The 27,713-nt window shown below is 38.8% G+C and overlaps 2 protein-coding genes across 2 annotated transcripts in view; one reads left to right on the top strand and one right to left on the bottom strand.

The window, feature by feature from the left end:
• LOC114245662 (segmentation polarity homeobox protein engrailed) lies at positions 1–26,779 on the bottom strand. The gene is made up of 3 exons (XM_028177910.2): positions 25,585–26,779; positions 1,364–1,455; positions 1–638 (listed from the first exon to the last, which is right to left on the bottom strand). The coding sequence occupies exons 1-3, from the start codon at positions 26,378–26,380 to the stop codon at positions 408–410; spliced, it is 1,119 nt and encodes a 372-aa protein (XP_028033711.2). The 5' UTR covers positions 26,381–26,779; the 3' UTR covers positions 1–407.
• Positions 1–27,713, top strand: part of LOC114245638 (uncharacterized) — a 382,194-nt gene that overhangs the window by 149,219 nt on the left and 205,262 nt on the right. The gene's annotated exons all lie outside the window — the stretch shown is intronic.

Genomic DNA, 27,713 nt, shown 5'->3' on the forward strand with positions numbered 1-27,713 from the left:
TTTATTTATTTATTTATAATCTATTGTTTTTTTTAATTAATCAGTAAGACTCAATGCGGCTACGTTACATAACTAATAAGAATATTAAACATTGCGGTCTTGTCTGAAATTTACCGAAAAATTATGTATTTTCATATGGCAACATTTGGAAGTAGGTAAACCCGAAAACAAACTTATGTAATTCAGACAAAACCTCTATTACATATCCGCCAAAAATTTGCCACCGAAAAACATATCCAATTCCCTTGCATTACGGTCCCCGTGTCTAGCGGTTAAGTAACGCGTCCTAACGTATTCCTTCGTTTGAAATTCGAGAAAGTAAACACAATAGAGACGAGAAAGTTCCAAATTTGAAATTTCACGAAAACCGTTATCGTGACGTCACCAAAACAATCGCACCATCGCCTTTACGTAACATTGATCTCTTCCTCCTCGTCGCTCTCCGTGACTGTGCTGTGGTTGTAGAGACCCTGGGCCATGAGCTGCAGCGCCAGCGGGTTCCTCTGGCCCGACGCCTTCTTGATCTTGGCCCGTTTGTTCTGGAACCAGATCTTGATCTGCGCCTCGGCGAGGCCCAGCTCCGCCGCGAGGCTCTGACGCCGCCGCTCAGTCAGGTAGCGGTTCTCGGCGAACTCGTGCTGAGGACAAAGTGATATATTAGCACGTCGTCATGTCTCAAGACGTCCGGTGCATTCGTGTTGAGCGACGCACCGGTGTTCGAATCTCAGGCGGGTACCAATTTTTCTAATGAAATACGTACTCAACAAATGTTCACGATTGACTTCCACGGTGAAGGAATAACATCGTGTAATAAAAATCAAGAACCCGCAAAATTATAATTTGCGTAATTACTAGTGGTAGGACTTCTTGTGAGTCCACACGGGTAGGTACCACTGCCCAGCCTATTTCTGCCGTGAAGCATTAATGCTTTTCAGTTTGAAGGGTGGGGCAGCCGTTGTAACTATACTTGAGACCTTAGAACTTATATCTCAAGGTGGCTGGCGCATTTACGTTGTAGATGTCTATGGGCTCCAGTAACCACTTAACATCAGGTGGTCTGTGAGCTCGTCCACCCATTTACGTATGTATTTCATTAGAAAAATTGGTACCCACCTGCGGGATTCGAATACCGGTGCATCGCTCAACACGTATGCACCGGACGTCTTATCCTTTAGGCCAAGACGACTTCCGACTTACGGAAACAGTGACTGCTTATTAGTTTCCGAGAGATGTCAGAAGGTATGATGACTTCCGGGGTACCTCGCCAGCCCGTGGGCTAAGCATGGCTTCCAGTATGGCGTTCAATGTGTTAATCAAACAGGTCAGTACTATTAAACTTATAAAAAGAACGTTCTGCACCAACCTTCAATCTCGCGAGTTGTGCCCCGCTGAAAGCGGTCCTTGGTCTCTTCTCTTCGGGCGCTGCTTTCTTTTTGACCCTTCTGCTTCTGGGACCTGTCGACAATGCAAAACGCCGGTCATAAATTACGTCAAAACAGGATTTTAACATTAATCTATTAACAACTAGCGGCCCGCCCTCGCTTCGCTTCGGAAACCGTATTTTATTAATGATTTCTCCACTATTTAATGGATGTCATTATCTATATATTAATACGTGAAGCAAAAACTTTGTATCCCTTTTTACGAAAATTGCGCGGACGGAGGAGTATGAAATTTCCCGCACTTATAGAGAATATAGAGAAGAAGTGCACAATGCTAATATTTTTTCAAAATAATGGATAAAAGATACAGTAATCTGTGGTCAAATTGAGAATAGATTAAATATTGTTTGTCTTTATTAATATTTTTCTATAGTGTAGTCTTGGCGAAATTTGTGATTATAGAAGTATAATAGTCTTTGACAATAGAATCATAATAGTGTACAAACTTATAATTTCAATTAGTTATAGTCGAATTTCGACTACCGCGGGACCACTAGTACATATTAACCTTCATCTTCAATCACTCTATCTATTAAAAAAAACCGCATCAAAATCCGTTGCGTAGTTTTAAAGATTTAAGCATACATAGGGACAGAGAAAGCGACTTTGTTTGATACTATGTAGTGATAGTGAAGTAGGTAGCGATTTGCGCGCCATCTATTGTAAGTTGGTATTGCGACAGAAACCCAACCCCAGAATTGCCATCTAGAGTCATTGCTCTCTAGTAAAGTTGCAAAAATGCCAAAGCCAAATAAGCCTTTCAACCCTCAACATAATTTCATTACTTCGGTCTCATATCCTGACCGTGATCATCAAAAAACTTCCTCCTGGTGATTGTTAAGCTATTGTAACATGCTTTTATTTATCGTTTAATGATTCTTAAATAAATAAAATGAATAATTGCAAAAAAAAGCAGTCATATTCCAATTTTTTAACGTTCTGTAAACGCAATACCTACTGCTAAGCTTAAAATAAAATAATAATCTATTTTAGAAGATCTCTTTGGTTCGCGTGCGATATTATAAGGACCTATAATTTTTTCGGTGTTGTCAGACTTTAAATCAAATAAGGGATCGGTAGATCTTTTTTAAAATTTAATCTTTAAACTTCATTTGAATAAGTAAATATGTGTGCTTCGTAATATTTGTCAGAGTATCTGTCTAAAATGTTTTTAATGCCCAATATTTTAACTGACGATTTTTCAAGAAAAACAATTAATAATCTCTACTAATATTATAAAGAGGAATGATTTGTTTGTTTGTTTGTATTGAATAGGCTCTGAAACTACTGAACCGATTTGAAAAATTATTTCCCTGTTTGGAAGCTACACTATTTCCAAGTGACATAGAAATCTTTTTCAAAAAAAATTAAGGATCCTTACTAAAATTTCCATCATGTAACCCACGGTGTAAAAAAAAATACCTAATATATTCTTTACATCGCGTGCTCTGCGAAAACTATTGACGATAGAATAAAATAACGTACTACGACTTTGTAGAGCACATTATTATTTACAAAAAGTGACGCGACAACATATGTCTAACTATTATAGTTATGCCGCAATAAGTGTTATTTTATTTAAAAAAATAAAACAACGTCATTTATCGTTGAAATTTTTGTTAAAGACCCGAGCGGAGCCGGAGCGGGCCGCTATCAAAAATAAACGTGTAGGTAAAAAAAAACACAATCACTTATAAATGTTTTAGTATAATATATATAGTTTTGATAATTCATTTAAAAAAACACGAAAAACCAAGTTTCGTAGCTTTTAGAAGTAAATTTTAAAACCGCAAACAGCACTGCACAGAATAAATTTTCAATTCATATTCCGAGCGCTGGCAGCACCGCTATCAAAGGGAAATGGCCGCACAATAAACACTTCTGCGGTTTCCGCTAACTGCCAACTTTACTTTTTCCTTTTCGCAAACGAATTCACACTTTAACACTGTCATTATAAATCGCATATCAGATCGTGAGAAACGTGTTTCAGATTCGGAAATTTAATTTTACAGTAGTAGGTAGTGGTGATGGTATTCGAATAAATAAGTACTTTAACTTCAGACGCGAAACGTTCTTTTTCGATCGAAAAAGTGAAATTGACAATTGTTATTTAGAAAATTAAATAATACTATAGGTCCCGCAGTAGTCGAAATTCGACTATAATTAATTGGAATTGTAAGTTTGTACACTATTAAGATTGTATTTTATATTTCTATAATCACAAATTTTGCCAAGACTACACTATAAAAAATATTAACAAAGACAAACAATATTTAATCTATTCTCAATTTGACAACAGACGTCAAGAACAAAAGTTTGACAATAAATAGTATGCATGCGTGTGTGCGTCAAATATGTAGTGTGTGTAATGTTTTCTTTATTGATTTAATGTATCTTTTATTCATTATTTTAAAAAAAATATTAGCATTGTGCACTTCTTCTCTATATTCTCTATAAGTGTGGAAAATTTCATACTCCTCCGTCCGCGCAATTTTCGTAAAAAGGGATACAAAGTTTTTGCTTCGCGTATTAATATATAGATATTTATCCAAAAGTCTGTCTTTAGGGAAATGCAAAAAAAATAATTGGGGAATTCGAAAATAGAACAGGAAACGTATACAACACAAATCTTTTGGATCGTTGAAAAAAAAAAATAAGACCGCGATCGATGCAAAGGATTTTCGTCTTTAACCATCCTAGCGATTAAAGTTGAAATTCTCGTGTGAAAACAAAAATATTACCGTTCGTAGGTAGCCCCGCGTCGTTTATCACCCGATAAAACGGCCTGTAGCGTTTTTATTCGTGTTTTTAATTAAACAAAGTCCCGCGAAAACGTTTCCCGGAGTGTTTTCGCGGTAACGAGCGTAACGCGGTGGGCGGGCCCGGGATATTACTGGGCTGGATTCTTCCCGGACGATTTTTATGTCCAATTGTTATATGTATAATCTGTGTACTCAAAAAGAAACGAACAATATTTGACTTTTTGGCGGGAACGCGAGGAGTGAAGTTGTGTGATTTGTTTTATTTTGTCTATTTAGTGTTTCTTCGGGTTTAAATGTTTTTTTTTTTTTTTTTTTTTTTTTTTTTTTCTCCTACCTAAGCTGAGAGCCTTGAGAGGCTATGTCAGCGTAACCCTAACTTTTGTAGGTGAGCTCACGGGGCTCAAACCTGATGACGTTGCTAACACGAACCCTAGCAAGAGTCGTGCTTCGCAGAATCTACCACCGGATCGGAAACGCGACCCACTGAGAAGATCCGGCGAGAAACTCAGTGGGCTGTGTCTGAGAGTTAATTTACTCGTCGAGCCCTTCGTCGCAAGCGACGGGTTCGACGAGAACGGTGACCGGTGCTTGAATTACCTAAAAGCACCGTTAGTGGATCGGGCGGATCCGAGATGACGTGTTTTGGGCGACGTCGACTGCTTTCCATTCTGTCCGCAGGATCGGGAATGTAGTTACCGGCGGCCACGATGAGAGGGTTCTCGTGTCGTGCCGCTTTATCGAAGTGGCGCATGGACGCCGACTGCAGATACTTACTGATGGACTCTAAGTCCAGGTCGTCATGGAGGTCGACGTTCCTGACGAACCACGGGGCTCCGACGGCTATCCTGCAAAAACGGGATTGAATAATTTGGAATGATTTCAAGTGTATGCGGGCCGCGTGAGCGAACACTACACTTGCATAGGTCATGACGGGGCGTATGCAAGTTTTGTAGAGTGTCACCTTATTTCTAAGGGACATTTTACTTCGCCTACATATCATCGGGTAGAGACGTCCTAGAATGAAGGCGGCACGATCGCGTACCGTCTTGATGTGGGGGCGGAATGTCATCCTACTGTCGAGGGTGACGCCTAAATATTTGACCTTCGGGGCCCACGGTATGGGCTGGTCGAACATCGTGATTGGGCGAACGGCGGGGGCGGGGTTATTGACGCGCCTAGTCGGGAGGGGGATGCTCAGCGTGGTGTTCGGAGGGCGACCCCTTTTGAAGAGCACCGCTGTGCTTTTCGTGGGGTTAATGTCGATGCGCCACTTCCGGAACCACTGTCCCATGGTGGTAGCTGCGGTCTGAAGTCGTCGATGAAGCAACGCCTTCTTCCTACACGAGTAGTAGATGGCGGTGTCATCGGCGAAGAGCGCCAGATGGGTCTCCGGAGACCGGGGTATATCGTTGATATACAAACTGAATAGTAACGGGGAGAGGGCGGAGCCTTGCGGGACTCCGGCTGTGACGTGACGGGGCCGGGAACGCGTTCCCTCGACTCGATATCGGAACGAACGGTTCGACAAGTAGTCTCGTATGATGAGCACGAGTCTGTCTGGCACTCCCATGTTATACAGTTTGAATATCAAACCGTTGTGCCAGACTTTGTCGAACGCCTTCGCTATATCGAAGAAGAGGGCTCCTGTCGGAATGGGTTTCCGCCTGTTCAGCCCTAGTAAGATGTGCTCCGTGAGGCGGTGCACTTGATGGACGCACGAGTGTCTGGCGCGGAATCCAAACTGCTCGTCTATAAGAATTTTATTCGCGGATACGAAATCCCAGAGGCGTTTACGAAGGAGCCGTTCGTATAATTTGCCTATCGCCGGGAGGAGACTGATGGGGCGGTAACTCGCGGTTTCGTTATTCGGTTTGCCCGGCTTGTGTATGCCGATAACGTCCGCTTCTTTCCACGCCGCGGGAAAGATGCAGTGGTTTAAATGTGTAATAACGGTGGTTTATTAACTGTTTAATATCTGTGAAAGTGCACTTTTTTGGGAAAATGAAACAAAGCCGCTGGACGTCACTTCTCGGGATCCTCCAAAAGTCCACTGAAAAAATCTTAGTAAATGACCACCATTTTACTGAGATTATATTTCATCTCATATCATCTCATCTCATTTCATTTAATTTCATCCCAGTTGATTAATGTCTCAAATTAATCATCTTCATTTCATTTCACTCCATAATATCATTTTTCATAAAAATAAGAATATAAATTAAAATAAGACATGACTTAAAGGTCTCAGTTACCAGGTCATTAAATCCCTTAAAAAAAACGAAAAATATTTGTGCACGTCGCGGCGTCGTGTTCTTTTTTTCTAAAATCTGACATATAAAATTTTGGCGGTAAAATATTTTATGTTATCTGTGACTTGTTCGATACGTGAAAACGCGCAATGTTGTGAGCGCTCCCGACCCTCGGCTGTTAACGCCGCCAATTTAAATGTGCGTAATTAATTCGTGCGTTCTGGACAAATGAATTATAATCGCGATTCGGTCGGCTAATGCTCTTTAGTGTTCGCAAGTATTTTAACTGCTCGAGTTTCTGCGCGCCTGGTACCATGATGTGACCTTTCAGTGTAACTAGTCCTTGTTATTTATTTGTTTAGGTTAGCGTAGTTAGTTAGTTGGGTTATTTGATAGGAGTTAATATCCTTGGGCCCGCGGCCTGTTCCCAAAAGCTGCAGACCTTAAATTTTTTTTAAGAGATAATTGAAATTTCAAAAAGAATTTATTTGTGCAAGCAAATCGTGGAGATAATTAATGAAAGTAATCTTGATATAATTGAGACCACATGAGCTACATAAAAAAAAAAAATGTCAAAATCGTTGAAAAAATTTTCAAATCGGCTTATCTAGAAATAAAGGTCTGAGGTAACAACAACACAAGTAAAAAAATACAGTCGAATTGAGAAACTCCTCCAATTTGAAACCAGTTAAAAAATCCACATCACTCCTTAGAAGAAAGGTAAGCTAAAGAAATCGCATTAGGAAATCGGACTTGTAATGTGATTGTGTTTTTACATTGCTTCGCGAATTGAAGTGTGCTCAATTTCGGATGTGGTATGTTATGAGTTACATCAAAATAAATTACAGAAATTTCAATACTTCCCGTTTATATTTCCAGCCACGTATTTTCGTACTATCCATATTAAATTATAATCTCATGACTTTGCAAGTGTGAATCATGATGATATTGTACCGAGAGTAAAGTAAGCAATTATTGAACATTGACAGCTTTTTTCCTAAGCAATTCTATAATTTGTTTCGTAATTACTCTATTAAAAAGCTAAGAATAGCCTGTGCTGTAACCCAAGCCTCACCATCTTAGGTGTAAAATTACGAAAGACGCCTACAAGATGCTCGTAACATTAAAGATTTAATATAAGGGCTCACTTTGATAATCAATCAAATAGTCAAGGCGAGTTACGGTGTGTGTACAAATTCGCGATCAAAACAGTAGAATTTGTCTCATATTAGTATTAGTCCCTGTGTCGGCTGTTTGTCTGGTAACGCTGTGAACGTGCTAAGGTATTGTGACCATAAACGCCACGGAATTACTTATTAACCAATTATTTCACTATCGCTACAGAAGAACGCAATCTTGAATCTCAAGAAGAACGCATTTGAACCTTAATACCATAACAAGGCCCTTAGTTTTTGATAACTTCTTATGGGAGGGTAAGCCGCTTTGTTACGCAACGCGTTACGGGGCCAGTACGTCTGGCATCCCTTTCTCTCACGCATACGGCAGCGGTACTGAGAACCTATGCAGCTCTTAACTATTTATATATCTTTTTTTAATTTATGTTACAATTTCCCTTACCTTATCATATTAATATACTTAAATTTAAGTAATACATAACCCAAGCTTTACTCAAATTAAAGAATTTCAATATTAAATAGTTCAACTTAGATTAGTTTAAGTTATTATATCCTTCATGTTAGGTGTCCCAAGACGAATTTTTTTTACTCAGTCTTAAATATGTAAATCACAAGTAAGTTTATGAATAGGCATTTTCGACTTATTTTAGTTGCGCAGTGCTACAGGTCGAGAAGAATCTTGACCTTTCTGTAGGAGAATCTTCGAGACACAATGAACAATAGATTTTTTTACATTACAACAGAGAAAATATCTATTGGCACTTGACGAAAATCACTAATTATTCAAATTAGATAATCATTTACGTATTGTAGACGAACAATAGCTTGTATAATACAATCGTTGCTATTACAGGCTGTTATCCGAAGCCAGAAAAGCTACGTTCGTCTTCAGAGGCACAAGATGCTTACAACTTTTAATTGAACTTTCTGGATTGCTATTTTGATAATATGATAATCCTTTATTGTGTAAGTCGTCGCTGAATCTTATCTTATACCTTTAAACGAGCAATTCTTGTATATTAATATATATATAATATGAATCTCGGAAACGGCTCCAACAATTTTCATAAAATTTAGTATACAGGGGATTTCGGGGGCGATAAATCAATCTAGCTAAGATTTATTTACAGAAAATGTTGTTTTATTCGTGTTTTCAATAATCAACTCTTCCCGACATCTATTGGCGAATAATAATACTATTTTTCTTAATTGAGGGCAACTAACCGCTTTAAAGACACAAAAAGATGGCGTTATCAAAAAAAAAAAACGAGCAAAGCTCGGTCATCATCTAGTATATTATGATACGAGCAAAAATTTGTTTGTAAAAAATTGTTTACTTATTTTAACCTTAATCTCTATAACCCTGTGAACATTCGAAACGAAGTCAAAAATAGACTAGCCGGCGTTGCTGACTTTATTCATTGCCTTCGTAATAGGAAAATGCTGGCATAAATATAGCGGTGTCTTCTTACCTAACTACCGTTTCACTCTGAATAGTGGGTATTGAATATTGAAGAACAACATCCATAAACACTTTACTGGTGGCTATTTACTATAAAATAATACTACTAGTATTCCCAATTAGTAATACCCTGTTAACAACAGATGGCGATAGTTGTAGTTTCATAAAAAAACTTACTGTACATCCGTTTACTATTGCATTGTTCGATTTTTATTTAAAAAAAATGATAAGTTTTATCCTAGTGCCATTTTAGATCGTTCAAGGAATGTTTAAAGGAGCATGATTAAAAGTAATGTTGGTAATTTCAAATAATTTTAAGGTTTTAATTTCGGATTTTTTGTTTCCTCTGATTATTATTTTTTTATTTTTTTTTATTGCCTTTGTAGGCAGACGGGCATACGGCCCACCTGATGGTGAGTGGTTACCATCGCCCATGGACTTCAGCAATGCCGGGGGCAGAGCCAAGCCGCTGCCTACAAAATTGAGACATTTTGAATGCTTTACAGTTTTCGTGGTAGCGAACAAGTGTCTGTCGAGATTAAGCCGTAAAAGTAGCTTCTATTAGGTTTAGAAATCACGAATACCGAAGAATATACTTTTAATATTGGGAAAACAATTTATTTGTGTTAAATTGGAGCAACTTAGAAACATTTAATATGCCACATCCAAAACTTAGCCGTCAATAGGTGATCAGATATTCAATGTTCACAGAACGCCCTCCTACCTAAATATTTATTACTCCTTAAGTCTGTACAAATAAGGTCGGTTATTGCAAGAAAATTATTTCCCTCAAAATTCTACTTTTGCTCCTAATAGCTTAGGAGTTAAGGTTCATTCTCTTGTGTTACATTTAATAGTTAAAGCTCGAACATTGATTTCCGAGGGTCGATTTTATGGTTGAAAATTATAGTTTTCCACGTTTTTTTTCATCCCCATATATTTCTGTCTCTTTTCTACATCAAGGGAAACGTGAGATGGATCCAATGCGGTGATTTTGGACTGGAATTTTCACTTGCTAATGGATTTTGAGGGTAAGTAATTATTGTTATTGCTTCGGAACAGAAGCGGTTTGAAGAAATCGGCTACATTTTCTAGAAGGAATTCGAAATAATCAAACATTCGATTTCCGACCGAAGGCTTGAACTACGAGTCCTTAAAATATTTTCATTCATAATCAAAAAATCATTGCTAAAAAATAAATCACTCTATCTGTACAGAATATTTGTAGGTTGTCTTTTGTTTTATAACAGGGATGACGCTGTACGATTTTTAAACTATTGCACAGCTTTTATCGCGGGCTTTGAGCGCGGCGACCAAATCAAGAAATTTCGTAACGATAATAAAACCTAACACCCCCATTCCACCTACCGTGTAGCTCGCGCTCAACACATTCACACGTTGCGCTTGTGTAGTGTTTGTGAATAAGCGCGCGGCGTGACGTCGCACTGCATGCGCATCATGAAAAGTCTGCCCATCTCTCTCTCGCGCGGTCTATCTTATGAGCGTGGAGGGGACAGTTAATCTTTTGCTTTTGTTAATGTTTATAAACATTTACAATTTAATTATAATTATAGCGTGGCCTTATTTTATTATTCTTTTAATATTAAATTATTATTGTCTAATTATAATTGCATAAGTTGATAAAAAATGCTATGCAATAGCTTTACCGCGGCAGTCTCCGAGTGCCACACGTGTTTTTTTGTTATTGTGTTTGTAGACAGACGAGCTCTCGGTCCATCTGATAGTGAGTGGTTACCGTCGCCCATGAACGAGAGCATTGTCAGGGGCACAGCCAAGTCGCCGTCTACCGTACGAAGCCGAAATTAGCCGATCGTGTCTATCCGAAGACTCTTTCCGATGTGCAACATTTATTGCCGGGTACTGTAGTTACATTAGTGACGATACAAACAATTATCGGAAAGACTTTAACCCCTCATTAACAATAAATAAATTCACTAAATAAAACGAAAAGACAATTTAATGCAATCAAATATAAAATGAACGCCAGTTCTTTTATGACCGAATTTCGATCGTGTATTTTCTTTTAAGGAACAAAATCCTTCTGTACAAATATTAATATTGTTTCTATAATTACTAACGGAAGATTAGTTAGCAGATAGTTTCAAATTAAATCTGTTGAAGCAAAATTCGCTAAAAAAAACACCAATCTTCCCAAATTTGGTTACAACACTACTCCGACAGAGGGACCTATTAGATATACCGAGACGACAGACTTGCAACTGTCGTACGAGAGATCGCATGATGAATTGCACAGAGATCGAGATTTTGTGCTAGCACATTTATATTGTCAGTACATTGGCACTATCTGAAATTGCAGGTTTTATTTACGTAAAATTATTTTTTTGATTAAATGGGTGGATGGGCTCACAGCCCACCTGGTGTTAAGTGGTTACTATAGCCCATAAACATTTACAACGTAAATGCCGCCACCAACCTTGAGATATGAGATCTAAGGTCTCAGTATAGTTACAACGGCTGCTCCACCCTTCAAACCGAAACGCATTACTGCTTCACGGCAGAAATAGGCGGGGTGGTGGTACCTACCCGGGCGGAGCTCGTCTACCCATCTAAGCAATAAGAAAAAAAGGCATTCAATGCTGAGGTTAATAAATCTGATGGATCCGGAAAGACGTGGCCATCGGATTCTAGAGTGTTCCGTGCGAGAGTGATACCGTAATAAGTAGTTTTTCGTCATAAGAAATATCAGAGGGGTCCTCCTCAATGGCTGTAACGTGAGCCGACCAAGAGCATCAATTAACATAAGCTCGCTGAAAAAAAAAATACTTATAGAAAAATGTATACAAAAACAAATACTTTGCACGCACGATTGCACTCCACTGGACACGTAACCCCTTATTAACTTAATTATACTATAACTTCTGATATTTCTATAATGACTTTTCTATTCTGTATTCAACCTCGACTACGCAATGCATTACTCAAGCGGTCGCAATCAAGCGAGTAATAAACATATCAAGTTATTGAGTGTACAACTAACGCTTGAAAGGTAAATAAATAGTTAAAACGGTACTTAGATTACATGCCTCCGTTTTAATAAGGCTTAATTAAGTATAGCAATTAGTTCGAATGATGTATTCGTCGTGTGGATGTAGGGATTAATTATATAAAACACTGGGCTCTCTATCTCTGTAATCACAACAGCTTAGCGATAGTTACGTGATCGTTTCATTGGGTCAATTTAGCGGTTTTGTGGCGATAAATGGCTGTGCGGTTTCTGAAATCGGACAAAAATAAATGTAATATACAATTATTTATTAATCGCTTGGATCGAGTGGATAGGTTAGCGTGAACCCTGACTAGTGTCACAAGTCATAATGAATGTCAATGCCTACTCAGTGACATGTCACAGTCTGATTACATAAACCAGCTGTGGCGTATTTCAAACCAAAACATATGACTGATTGCGGCAGAATAAGACAAGACGTTGACACCTTCAAATGTCGTCTATAATACAAATTTATTTGTCTCCTCAATCGTGTCACTCTTGGCAGAGTGATCATGACCGTCATATAGAGTTGGAGGGGACAGACTTGACGCGTCTCACGATGTCCTGCTATCTCTCCTTGCTTGATTCTACTGCACTAATTTTAGCCCACTGAGTTTCTCGCCGGATCTTCTCAGTGGGTCGCGATTCCGATCCGGTGGCAGATTCTGCGAAGCACTGCTCTTGCTAGGGCCAGTGTTAGCAAATTCTCTCAGGTTAAGCCCGTGAGCTCACCAACCCGTCCGGGCGTAGCTGGAATATCGAGATGTTTTGTACAAAACTCGGTCCAAGAAACTCCAAGCATTCTTCTCCAGCACCGCTATCTTTATACTAATAAAGTTTTTACTTCACAAAAACTTTGTACCCCTTTTTACGAAAATTGCGCGCAGGAGTGCAGAATGCTAATAATTTTTTTTTTAATTATGCATTAATAATAAATTAAATCAATAAGAAAAACATTACATACACTACCATGTATTTGACACACACACAAATACAATTAAAGAAACTCTTTTGGTTATTGTAAAAGTCTGTCATTAAATTGAGAATAGATTAATATTGTTTGTCTTTAATATTATCTGTCTATAGTGTAGTCTTGGCAAAATCTGTGAATAAAGAAGTATAATAGGTAATCTTTGACAATAGAACCATATTAATGTTCAAACTTATAATCTCAATTAATTATAGTCGAATTTCGTCAATTGAGCGGCCATTACTCCAAATAAATACTTCATTTTATTAACTCAAACCGTATAAATGAAAACAATTAGACAACAAACATGATTTCATAATGGCTTATTAGTTTATTGGTTTATTTACTGTAATGCCTTGGTTAATAATTATGGCTAGACGAGTCTTAAGTTTTGCGTAATAGCCCCGTCCAATTCCCCTACAACACAGGTATGCTCATAAGATTTTACGACGACAACCTAAAAAGCTCTGTAGGCCACGTGATCAGAGCGAAATCAAGTTATTAAAGGATACTTTAGAGCAAAAACAGCGAAGCTCCCGGTGGCCGCTTTCTAGTGAAATAAGTCTAGTGGGTTACACGTATCGATGAATTTTGATTGTCGATATTTTATTACTACTTAATATGACTGATCAGATGACTACTACAATCTCACTTAACGAGTGTATGCGGCAAGCCTCACTTCACGAACTATGGGGAGCAGCTGTCAAGGTTTTGGTCTAAAGGATAAGACGTCCGGTGCGTTCGTGTTGAGCGATGCACCGGTGTTCGAATCCCGCAGGCGGGTACCAATTTTCCTAATAAAAATACGCACTCAACAATTATTCACGATTGACTTTCACGGCGAAGGAATAACATCGTGTAATAAAAATCAAATCCGCAAAATTATAATTTGCGTAATTACTGGTGGTAGGACTTCTTGTGAGTCCGCGCGGGTAGGTACCACCGCCCCGCCTATTTCTGCCGTGAAGCAGTAATGCGTTTCGGTTTGAAGGGTGGGACAGCCGTTGTGACTATACTGAGACCTTAGAACTATATCTCAAGGTGTGTGGCGCATTTACGTTGTAGATGTCTATGGGCTCCAGTAACCACTTAACACCAGGTGGGCTGTGAGCTCGTCCACCCATCAAAGAAATAAAAAATAAAAAAACACGTAAGCGAAAATACGTCGAAGAAAAACAATGCCTTTCAATTATTATAATTTCGGCCACTACTAAAAATGCATGTCCGTTGTATTTGTTTCGCTGTTTTATCTCTGGACTGTGGCTTATTCTGGGATATATAGTAGAGATAACTTGCAGTACTAGTAACTAGCAAATTTTATTATCGATTTGTTTTCTTAATCGCTTTGGTCACCCATGGTACTCATAGATGACTTAGTGTGGAGCTTATCGTACGATCCATTCAAACATGCTTACGTGAAAATAAGAACGAACGAAGTTCCTTATGGGACGATGCGGAGGGGTACCCTAACCGGGAAAAAACGTCAGTAACGTAAGATTTTTATTAGCAATGCACACAGTGTACGACTTAACTTTGTAATAACGTACAAAAAATTACATATTTTTTACCATTCATTGACCACGATCTCAGAGCGTTCGTTTCGCGCAATACACTAACTCTTAAGCAAGCAACCGCGAATGAAGTGTACCACAATAAGTTCGCACGTTACCGAGTGACCGTGGGTTGTTGCGAAACCTCCAGTTTTATTTTCTTTATACCTCGAATAGAACTTAAAATTAATATTCTTATAATAAAGAACTTCGTTCCTATCCGGTGTCCCACGACACCACACATCTTTTTTTTTAATTACTACCATGACTGAATGCTTCTAAAGAAGAAAAACTTCCACGATGAAGGAACAACGTCGTGTAAAATGAAAGCTTAAAAAGAGCTTTGCGTTATTTCGTCGTGTTGTAAGTCTGCACGGGGGGAAGCCACCACCCACCCGCTTCGACGAAACAATCATATGCTCCAGCTATCACAAAATTCAACCAAACCTCCGATCTGATGCAAAAACCGCTTAAAATAAAAATGATTCCGCGACTCTACACATTTTTTATCACTGGTGGTAGGACCTCTTGTGAGTCCGCGCGGGTAGGTACCACCACCATGCCTATTTCTGCAGTGAAGCAGTAATGCGTTTCGGCTTAAAGGGTGGGGCAGCCGTTGTAACTATACTGAGACCTTAGAACTTATATCTCAAGGTGGGTGGCGCATTTACGTTGTAGATGTCTATGGGCTCCAGTAACCACTTAACACCAGGTAGGCTGTGATCTCGTCCATCCACCTAAGAAATAAAAAAAAAATAAAAAAAACAACATGCGAACATTTTGAAATCGCTTTTGGATATATTAAGACCCCGAAGAATTTAAAAACTAATAAAATCATACGTAAACAAAGTCGCGGGCAGTAATTAGTTTCAAAAAGCCATTAAGCCCGACAAGTATTTATAAAAAACGGTTTATCGGAATCAATAAAAGAAGCCATTAAAAATAAAGACGTATTGTTGGCTAGTGACGTGACCGTCGATAAATTAGATCGATTACCGATAATTATAATTTATATCGACATTTCGTTTTAACGCGCTCTAAATCAGCTAGAATTGTATGTGTGCATATGTTAATAAATAATGGAAGAATAAATTTGGTTTTCATCTATAGTTTTACAGGCATCATAAAAAAAAAAATATACCTATTCGCTAATAGCCTTAGGCGCTATTCCAGCTACGCTACATCTAATAGGTGAGCTCACGGACTCAACTTGAGAGCTTACTAACACTTGCCCTAGTAAGAGCAGTGCTTCGCTAAATCTACAACCGGTATGGAATCACAATCCACTGAGATACCAATAATGGTAATGTATACGGGATTTTAGTCTTCGCGTCTCTTGATTGCTCTACTGAACGGGTTTTTTTATGAAAATTGTTGTTTTACTGGTTGTAGGATCTCTTGTGAGTCCGCACGGGTAGGTACCACCGCCCTGCCTATTTCTGCCGTGAAGCAGTAATGCGTTTCGATTTGTAGCTGAAGATCTTTTGTACCACTTAGGTGGCATAGACATTGGCAGCATCAATTCATCCACCCACCATGAGACAAGAGTTCTAAATACGGGTCTTTTAGTATAATAAATACCCCACCTATCAAATCAGGACACATATTGCTTTACGACATAAATGTAAAGGGTGGTGGTGCCTACCCATGCGGACTCACAAGACGTCCTACCACAGGTAATGTAATAAAAAAATTAACAAATAAAATACAGAATTCAATATTTTAATTTTTCATCGATGTTGAAACATCGCATCCCTATGTTTCTTGGTAACGTGCAATTGTCACGGTATCGAGAAATCGGTCGATAAACAGCACTACTAAACTTGGCTATGTCGCCGTTAGTGCAATGGAAAAGTCAGAGACAAAGATGAGGAGACGTCCCTTGTTTCGATTGATGGAGAGGAATTAGCTGTTTGTTAGCTTGTAGGCAGACGAGCACACGGCCGACCTGATGTTGAGTGGTTACCGTCGCCCATGGACTTCAGCAATGCCAGGGGTAGAGCCAAGCCGCTGCCTACCGCTTAATACTCTCCACAAGCCTCGTTTGAAGAAGGACATGTCATAGCGCTCGGGAAACACCGTGGAGGGGAGCTCATTCCAGAGCCGGATGGTACGTAGCAAAAAGCCCTCTGGAAACGCACTGTGGATGACCGCAGTGGCTCTAAGTAGTATGATGAACTCTACTCCGGTGACGGGCGGGCTCTTCCAGTGCGTAAAAGCTACTAAATTCAGAGCTTAATGAGCAGGAACTCCAATAATACCAGAATATTCTGGCACCAACATGTCTATATCGGTTGTAAAGCTTTACGATTTGAAGGTTGGGACAGCTGTATCCCTCCAATAAGAAGCCACGATCTGGTCTGCAGCAGTAACAGTACTATCTTTCTGGAACGTGTGAGAGCTTATTGGTAGACTCTTAAGTAATCGCTGGTAGCCTAAGAGGCTGTCTAGTTACGCTCGGGCGGGTAGGTAAGCTCACGGGCTCAATCTGAGAGAATGGGTAACACTAGCCCTAGCAAGAGCAGTGCTTCGCTGAATCTACCACGCGATCGGAATGTCAACGTGACAGAAGTAATCAGGGTGGTGATACTGATCCTTGCCGCCACTAACTCACAACGAGTCACAAGTAAACACTAGACGATTACCTAGCTTTGGTCGGATTTTTTTTTGTTTGTTGAATAATGTAAATAATCAATTCATTTTCTTGGTCTAACCTTAAACCAAACCCTCATTGGCTTCGGGTGGCTTAACAACGCCATCTGCTGAAATAGCCTTAGTGTTATTGTGTCTTGCTCTCAATTATGAAAAATAGTATTATTCGCCAATAGATGTCGGGAAGAGTCATAAAGTTGATTATCGATAAAGTAGATTATTGAAAACACGAATAAAACAACATTTTCTGAAAATAAATCGTGGCTAGATCGAGTTGTCGCCCCCGAAATTCTCTATATACTAAATTTTATGAAAATCGTTGGAGCCGTTTCCGAGACTCAGATTATATATATATTAATATACAAGAATTGCTCGTTTAAAGGTATAAGATTTCTCATTTTTGCGGGTACATTGTTATTACACAACTTCATTCCTTCACTGTACAAGTTATTTGATAATCAAAAATGAAAAATGCATAGGAATTGAACTCATATTTGTCGATGCGAGTGAGTACACGGGGCGCCTACGCCATTAGAACACGAACGCTTTTAAGTTTATTCAAAAATAAATAATAGTTTAAAAAAAACTAACAAAATACGCTTTCATAGAAAATCCAACTAAAAAATAGAAAGTAAATTTTAATAAATTTGAATTAAAAATAGTGTAAGAAAAAAATGATTTTATTGTAAAAAAGGATAATATAAGGATATTATAAAATAGGCGTTCTACTCATATCTGTTCATAAAATATTTATAACTACTGATACCATGCACCCCACGCTTTTTTTTACAATAAAATCATTTTACAGCGTATTTAGTTAGTTTTTTTAAACTATTATTTATTTTTCATTTCCTAGTTGAACTTCAATTTTTCCAATATATTTTTTTTTTAATATTGAATTGTCATCGATCCTTAATAAGTATACCAAATTTCGAGTTAATCCGACGTTTTGAAGGGGGTCAAAATCATGTTCAAAGATTCCGTTACATACATACGTCTGAAGCTAATAAAAGCGTATTAAACAAAACAATAAACAATGCGTTATATGTAAAGAAGTCTCATTACATATGTTCATGGTAGGAATTTCTCACTGTACACCATTTTTGGTAAATGTAACGGATCATTGGATTGAGCTGTTACGGTTAATGAACCGTGTCGTGTGTTCGATTCCCAGACAAAAACGTTTGTGCTCCACGTCGATAAGCTATCAGAGAGGGAGAGCGGGAGAGAGAGAGAGAGAGAGAGAGAGAGATGCATATAATTTTAATTTATTTATAACACAATATTGGGTAGTGAGATTATTGTTGCTTTTACGCCACATTAGGCATGTGGGATCGATTGCTTGTTGTAGATTTTGTTTGATATCCATTGACGGGCGAGCGTTACAAAAATATTTATAACTCTGGAAACTTTAATTTTAATAGTAAACTAATGAGAAAATAAATTGTGCACATCACACAAAATGATCTTAAGCTTTGAAGCGTCCTTATAACATCAATTTCGATCAGTATGCTTAGTGAGAATTTTTTAATGTTCTCGATAACGTAAAAAAGATTTATTTGTTTGTATGTATTAAATAGGCTCCGAAACTAATGAACCGATTTCAAAAATTATTTCATTGTTTGGAAGCTATACTATTCCCGAGTGACATAGGCTATAATATTTTTTGAAAAAAATTAGGGATCCTTACTGCAACTTCAATAATGTAATCCAAACTGTAAAAAAAATACCTAAAATATTCTTTACATTGCGTGCCCTGCGAAAACTATTCATGATAGAATAATATAATGTACTACGATTTTGTAGAACACATTATTATTAACAAAAAGTGTCGCGACAGCATATGTCTAACTATTATAGTAACGCCGTAATAAGTGTTCTTTTATTTTTAACTAGCGACCCGCCCTCGCTTCGCTTCGGAAACATTAAAACACACATGAAATAAAAAAATTTTTTTTTTTTTTTTTAAAGGTAGCCTATGTTCATCAGGGACAATGTCGGCTTCTAATGGAAAAAGAATTTTTCAAATCGGTCCAGTAGTTTCGGAGCCTATTCGAAACAAACAAACAAACAAATCTTTCCTCTTTATAATATTATATAGTATAGAAAATAAAACAACGTCAAATATCGTTGAAATTTTTAAAAATTGTCAAAGTCCCGAGCGGAGCCGGAGCGGGCCGCTAGCTTGTTATACTACGTTAGTTGGCTGTTGGTTCTCCTTGTACTAAATAAATATCCTCTTCCATTCAAGTCTTATTAGCCTTTCTTCACGATATGATTACGACACAGTTGTTCCGTGCTAACAAAAACACGTGTAACTTAGCGTTAATGGCTAAAATCCCGACATGTGTAACAACAACGGGTAATTAACGATATAATAATTAGTCGATGAATTTAATTTTTTGCTAAGCGAGCGAGCAGTGTAAACGCGATCACGAGCGCGCTCTCACATTGTAAGTGACGTCACAAAACATTCTGTGCCAATGTTTTTTTTTTTAAGAGATTTTATGACCTGGTTACTAAGACCTTTAGGTCAAGTCTTATTTTAATTTTAATGATACGTAACTTTTTTATATGAAAATGATATTATGAAATTAAATGAGATGAGATGATATGGGATGAAGTATAATCTCAGTAAAATCGTGGTCAGTTACAGAGATTTTTTCAGTGGACTTTTTGGACGATCCCGAGAAGCTACGTCCAGCGGCTTTGTTTCATTTTCCCACATTTGTGCACTTTCACAGATACTAAACAGTTAATAAACCACCGTTATTACACATTTAAACCTGAAGAAACAATAAATAGACAAAATAAAACAAATCACACAACTTCACTCCTCGCGTTCCCGCCAAAAAGTCTGTACCAATGTTTTTTGATTGTTTCACGACTACCCTACATTTTTTTTCCTTGTTTTAATTGATCAATCGCGTATCCACCTGGTGTTAGCTGGTTATCAGCGCTCATACCCAAACTAATCTTGAGGTCGATATCTCAAATGTGGTGTTTGTACCGTCCTCCAAGTCAGAATTCATTACTGCTCTAGATATTGAGCAAATCATGCTTTCTCATTTACCGACTTAAAAAAATTGGTGAAAAAGTTAACATGCCTAATGCAAAGCTATTAAACTCTTTAAAGACAAAGCAAACAAAAAACTTACTCGCGAAGAGAATCGATAAAATTAGCTTTTTAATTTTATTAAAATAGATATGGACTTTTAATTCGAAATCGTTTAAAAACCTATTAATTTATAATATAATTTCAACGTATTTATCGATTTGAAGCGTTAAATAGGAGTTTTTTTATTTAACAAATTAAAAAATTTTTCACAGCTTTTTTTGATCTCAACGCGGGTAGTTGTCAAAACATTTCTATATAATCTGTGGTTTTCATAAGTCTATGATTAAAGAGTATTTACCTTATAATGAAATATGTTTTTATTTGACGATTGAAATAAATTCAGTCACTGTCCAACAATGCTATTAAAGCTGATAAGCTCGTGCTAGAAAATTTGTACCTTAAGTAATTAAAAAAAAATAGATGGCGCTGTTTGTCTATTCTGTTTTACTAAAAGCCATTCAAGATAGTGGAACATCCATACATATCCACTTCAAAATCGTAAATATATCATTTTAAATAATATAAAATAGCATACATTTTCTGTCTGTATTGAGATACACTGACTGATGAGTAAATTCAACTAATATTATGTGATATTAACAACAGGTTTGATTAACAGATGGCGTTGGTAATAGGTTCATAGGATATTTTACTGTACTATGTACATGAATATTATCCATGCACTTTTGAAGTCTACTCTATATTATTTAAAATAAAGTGCTTTTTGATTACCATATTGGTTTTGATGAATTTTTTATCCCAACGAAATGTGATTTTCACCTACTGAAATAAGAGAGAGACATGTACTATTAAAATATAAATTTACTATTTTTTTTATGTAAAAGAATCCAAATCTTCCGTCTTTATTGCGAGAAGAAATAGTAATTAATATCGATTATGATGTAATGTTTGACTATTACTATTCCAAGATCGAGCTTTTCCAGGGCGAGTTACAAATATAGATATCAGTATCCAATAATTAATAAAAACGTTTAAAAAATAGTTTTTTTAACTGCTATATTCCGCCATTACGTAAACCAATATGGCCGCCGCACAGCTGATTACCGCGCGAATTTAATTGTCACTAAATTATTTCATTTCACCTGCGTCCAGCATTATTATACGACGAAAACAATTTGAAAATTTTAATCTATAGAATTTTCAACCTTACTTCCTCTGCTTAAAGCAACGATACAGCCTTTCAACGGTAAATTTAATTTGGTAAACCACTAAAGGGAATAAAGGCAAGTGTCAACGTGTGAAAATGTTAAAGATTTATTGCCATAGAAATTTTTCCCGTATGCCTTTAAGCGTAAAGGTGAATTCTGTGTGAAGTTTGAACGTTTATGGAGCGAGCAATGTAATTATGTTGTCAATTTTTTTTTTATGCAAAATAAAATGGCCGCGCGTTTAATGCGGCTTCTAGTTAAGAGAAATAACTTTGTAATTTATTAAGTTTTGTTTTAAAAAGAGAAGTTATTATCGAGTTTGGACGGTCTCCGAGACGATTATTCACAATTATACGTAATTATGTATTTTCATTTAACGATATTGATAACGTTCTCGCGAAATTCCTCAGGGACTTCATTATAGATTATCAAGTTTTTATTACGGTATCTGCGCTATTTATTTCAGTCTTCTTTTTTATAGGGCCACCTGGTCTACTGAAAGCCCGCTGAGTTTCTCGCCGGATCTTCTCTGTGGGTCGCGTTTCCGATCCGGTGGTAGATTCCGCGAAGCACTGCTCTTTCTACGACCAGTGTTAGCAACACCTCCGGTTTGAGCCGCGTGAGCTCACCTACACGCTAGGGTAACGCTGATATAGCCTCTCAAGGCTATCAGCATAGGTAGGAGAAAAGTGTACTGACCGAAGACGTCAGACTGAGCGATCCCCCCCTTCCAGAAAAGTAAACAAGCTCGCAGTAAGCCTGGTGTTAGGTTACGCATCTTGAAACTCGAGGTCTATAACGTCTCGAATGGGGAATCATATTTTTATAAATTTAATTTTTACTACACGACATTAATTATCACAGGAGTTATTCACGAACATTTTTAAAGGTTATGTTAATTACAAAAATTAGTAGTAAGCTCTCAGCGTAATTCGAACCCCGACACTGTCGCATCGCTCGATACGAACGCACCAGAAGTCTTATCCTTTGGTCTGCGACGTCTTAGTATAGTATCTATATATGTATTAATACGTGAAAACTTTGCACCCCTTTTTACGAAAGTTGCGCGGACGGAGGAGTATGAAATTTCCTACACTTAAAGAGAATACAGAGAAGGAGTGCGGAATGCTAATATACTTTTAAATTTATCCATAAAAAAATAAATGAAATCAATAAAAAAAACATTACACACACTACAATATATTTGACACACACACGCATTTATACTCTTTTGTTATTGTTTAAAGTCTATGGTCTGATTGAGAATAGATTAATATTTATTTTATTATTTTTTATCTATAGTGTAGTCTTGCCGAAATCTGTGATTGTAGAGCAATGATTAATATAGAAATGTCGATTAAATGCTTTGCGGCCCTCCGGTGGATCTAGCCTAAAATACTATTCGGGCTAGGCCAAAATCAGGAAATCACTAATCGTTATCAACTTGAGATTTTCATTCAGAAATTTATAAAATGCGATAATTTGCACGAAAGATAAAAATATGCAACTTTTACCGTCTTGTTTTTAAGATATTATTATTTAATAGACTTACTGGTGGTAGGACCTGTTGTGAGTTCGCGCGGGTAGGTACCACTAACGTAAAAAAAAAAAAAAAAAGGTACCACTACCGTGCCTATTTCTGTCGTGAAACAGTAATGCGTTTCAGCTTGAAGGACGAGGCAGCCGTTGTAACTATACTGAGACCTTAGAACTTATATCTCAAGGTGAGGTACGTTGTAGATGTCTATGGGCTCCAGTAACCACTTAACACCAGGTGGGCTGTGAGCTCGTCCACCCATAGAAGCAATAAAAAAAAATTAATAAAGGTATTGTGAGCACGTAACTTTGCCGTCGGCACGGATTGATGAGGCAGAAGCAATCTGATTAAAAAAAAAATGTAATTCACTAATGTTTCTTTGATAACAATGAGAGATGATTATGTTAATGCAGTTTTTCATCTCGTAAACAATGTTATTAGGTCAGTTCTTACCACGATATTCGGAATTACGGTATCGATAAATTTCCCAGAACAATTTTGTTATTATCTATGATGTTAGGACGCGACATCGAGTTATTTTTTTGTTGCTTAGATCGGTGGAGAGCTCACAGCCTGGTGTTAAGTGGTTATTGGAGCCCATAGACATCTACAGTGTAAATGCTGCCACCCACTTTGAGATATGGGTTCTAAGGTCTCAGTATAGTTACAACGACTTCACGACAGAAATGGGCAGGCGGTGGTACCTACCCATGCGGACTCACAAAACGTCCTACCACCAGTAATTACGCTAATTATAAATTTGCGGGTTTTTGATTTTTATTACACGATGTTATTCCTTCACCGTGGAAGTCGATCGTGAACATTTGTTGAGTACGTATTTCATTAGAAAAATTGGTACCCGCCTGCGGGATTCGAACACCGGTGCATCGCTACATACGAATGCACCGGACGTCTTATCCTTTAGGCCACGATGACACAAATTGCTATAGAGGTAACACCCGTAACTAGGAAGATGGTAGACATTTGTCTGCTCTTAGCTCTTAGCTGTCTTCAGTTCACCCGTGATCATGGCGCGTGCAAAAACCGTAATATCGGAAACACATTCATTGGGAAAATCATGAGAAAAAACCCGTTGAAGTGATAATAACTATGTTATTAATAGTCTATTGGCGGTACAGCGCCCTGTGAGCCCACCCGGATGGGTAGCACTTTCAACCTACTTTTTTTTTATTGCTTAGATGGGTGGACGAGCTCACAGCCCACCTGGTGTTAAGTGGTTACTGGAGCCCATAGACATCCACAACGTAAATGCGCCACCCACCTTGAGATACAAGTTCTAAGGTCTCAAGTATAGTTACAACGGCTGACCCGGAAATAATAGATGTATACTGTTTTAAAGTAAATAAAGAGCACGCTTATATAATATACCGAAATATAATAGATTGATTTCATATTTAATCGACATTAATAAGGATGTTAGAGCAAAGTTATAATATTCTTGTATCGTCAATGATCCTTGACGCGCGCGGGAATTGTCAAGTTAATTGGTCGCCTTGGAGTCGGTGGAAATGTTGTTTGAAGGTTCTCTTACATATAAACAAACATATATTTTTTACTGCTTAGATTGTTGGACGAGCTCACAGCCCACCTGTTGTTAAGTGGTTACTGGAGCTCATAGACATCTACAACGTAATTGCCGCCGCTCACCTTGAGGTATAAGTTCTAAGGTCTCAGTATAGTTACAACGGCTTCCCCACCCTTCAAACCGAAACGCATTACCTGGTACCTACCCGTGCGGACTCACAAGAGGTCCTACCACCAGTAATACATACCAAGGAACGCTGTTTTATCTTAACAATACGTAATGAAGCTTATAGTCATATTTAACGTACCATACGTTCTCAAGCAAGCCAAAATAACACAATCAATTGCCTACCTCTTGATGCCTTGAACAGGTCTTTCAGTTTGAAGTTAAATAAAACAAAAGCTTAGCATAGCGTAACGTCACACTGTTGTCATTCTGGTCAAACGTCGCAGGATCTCCGGTAAGGACTAGGCATCAATCAATTTACAGCAAACAAAAAAGTATAATATTTCCTGTTCGCATGGCCTAACAATGACCACTTTCAAACTTGTTTTACCCAAAATCTAGGGAGCCAAATCCGTCAGCCACTAAAGAACCTTTGCTATAACTTTTTGTCATTAATGCTAAATATATAAAAATGAATTGCTGTTCGTTAGTCTCGCTAAAACTCAAGAACGGCTGGACCGATTTGGCTAATTTTGGTCTTGAATTATTTGTGGAAATCCAGAGAAGGTTTAAAAGGTAGATAAGTATGAAAATGCTCGGAATTAAATAAAAATAACAATTTTGTTTTTCCTTTGATGTGTCCCCCGTCGGACGGATTCCTTTTGTTTGTCTTTTATTTATCGATTGAGGCACTACGAAGTCTGCCGAGTCAGCTAGTGCTAAATAAAACAACATCACATCTTTTGGCCTCGTCAGCAAATCTAATTAAAATACATGGTACAAGATATTTGCACTCACCGGAACTAGGCCGGTCGCTGTATCTGGTGCAGTATACCCAGGCTGGCCACAGCTGGCCAGGGTTGCTCTGGGACTGGATGGAGCTCGCGTCCGAGCTTCCGCAGGTGGAAACCGCGCCGCTCGACGTCGACGAGACGATGGAACTCGCGGAGTCGGGCCTCTTCTGCTGCTCCAGACTCTTCGGAGGCTCCCTGTCTCTGGACAAGCGTTCGCCGATCTGCGATACCGTCTCCCTCAACCCTCCTAAAGGCGGCAAAGCGTTGCAATCACTCGTTTCCTTACTCTTCAAATAATCAAAGCCGTATTTCGATAAGTCCGGTTTGGATAAATCGTACGGCTTGTACAGGATACTGTGGTTTGGTCCGATGGGCTTGGGACCTTCGATTTTGTTCGTTTTCCTGATGGCGTTCAAGCCGAACTCAGGGTGCAGGATGTTGTTTATGGAGAAGGCGACCGGCGTGGTGGGTTGCAGCCGCTGCCCCCTCGATCTGTCCAGTTCAAACCTCTGCTCCTCCCGGCTGAAATGAGGCTTTACGTCGGGCGTTTCAGGGCGGTAGTAGTCCTGGTATTCCATCTCGTTCTGACCGCGTCCCGGGCTGGGAGGCGGGGAGTCCGGCTGCACCTTCACAATTGTCATGTTCGGAGAGCCTCGTTCGTACTTCGATTCTATTGTGGTGCAAGTGTACTGGCTCTGCGGGCTGTATGCTAGGGTCTCGGCGTGCGGCGCCGGGACTCGCCCCGTCACCGGTCCCGGACTGTTGGCCTGGCTAGGGCTGCAGCGGTCCTCGAAGGCCATTCTCGTGTTCCACCTGTCACGCAGCGAGCCACCCGCGACGCGTCTCTATCAGCCGTGACGGTGTTTGTTCATCGTTTGGACGGAGAACACAATGCGGGTCCCCGGTTCCGTGCGGCGCGCGATTTAAATGCCTCCACTAATGTCCGCGACCGATTCGAATTCGAGACGCGGTCGACTGTTTGACGCGAGTTTCGAATGTCATTAATATTAATCGATACGGAGGCTCATTAGCATGGATCCTTTACCGCTCGACACGACGGACGACACTTGTTTTCTTTTTTTTTTTCGCCGTGTAGACGCCGGGCGCGTGACAGACAGCCGGAGCTGTCAAATTGAAACGTCACTTTGCGTTTGACGCAGACGTGGCACTGCGCTCGCGGCGGCGGCGGCGCGGCGACTGCGCCCCTCGCCTGTCTTAGGGGACACGCCCCCGAACAAACAAGCTTCTCACCCTACCCCGACCTCATGTTGGGCGGTCGCCGCCTTCTGATCGATGTAAAAACGCAGCGTCTCTCTCTGGCTTGCAGCAAGGCCTTGATACCGAAAGGGACGCATAGATTCCGATTGATTTAACTTGATTGTGTATTTAGTGGGCCGGTTGAGATTTGTAATTCCGCCGTGGATTGCCGGTTCGGCTCTTTTGCGCGATCGTAATGTATCAATAATACTGCGGTCGCGTTTGTACGCACGCCACAGAATTTCAATTAAAACCTGACAGAATTATTATATCGATAGACCTGGGTCGGCGGCCATTTTGATAAATTATTAAATAAGGTTTTTTTCTTCCCTTTAGTAATTAAGTTATAGGTGAGCTATTGTTGTCTTGTTTAGGTTCACGAAATTAGTAATTGGTGCGTCGTTTGTAGTGATTAATAAAATTGTTTAAATTGTAATCGAACTAACATCTACTATTTCGGGGACTTAAATTACAATCAAGGCTTAATTTACCTACACAAATTTACTTGAATGTAATTGGCAAGTGTCTTGAAGTGGCAAGTTGACCATGCTCGGTGGGCAATGGAAGTAAGAGACTTGGTTAGAGACTTAGGAAGTTACTGGTGGTAGGACGTTTTGTGAGTCCACGTGGATAGATACCACTACCCTGCCTATTTCTGCCGTGAAGCAGTCATGCGTTTTCGTTCGAAAGGCGGGGCACCGTTGTAACTATACTGAGACCTTAGAACTCATATCTCAAGGTGGGTGGCGCTATTTACATTGTAAATGTCTATGGGCTCCAGTAACCACTTAATACCAGGTGGGCCGTGAAATCGTCCACCCATCTAAACAATAAAAAAAAGTATTTAGAGCAAGCGATGTAAGCTCATCTACTCGT

Source organism: Bombyx mandarina, chromosome 02 (assembly GCF_030267445.1).
Source record: "Bombyx mandarina strain Sakado chromosome 02, ASM3026744v2".
NCBI classification, from domain to species: domain Eukaryota; kingdom Metazoa; phylum Arthropoda; class Insecta; order Lepidoptera; family Bombycidae; genus Bombyx; species Bombyx mandarina.

Bases quoted from the DNA above. Each gene is read 5' to 3' on its own strand.
- LOC114245662 (XM_028177910.2), bottom strand. From the start codon at position 26,380: ATGGCCTTCGAGGACCGCTGCAGCCCTAGCCAGGCCAACAGTCCGGGA. The intron at 1,456-25,584 runs GTGAGTGCAAAT...CATTGTCGACAG, and splicing joins CAGCGACCGGCCTAGTTCCG to GTCCCAGAAGCAGAAGGGTC. The intron at 639-1,363 runs GTTGGTGCAGAA...CTTTGTCCTCAG, and splicing joins CACAACTCGCGAGATTGAAG to CACGAGTTCGCCGAGAACCG.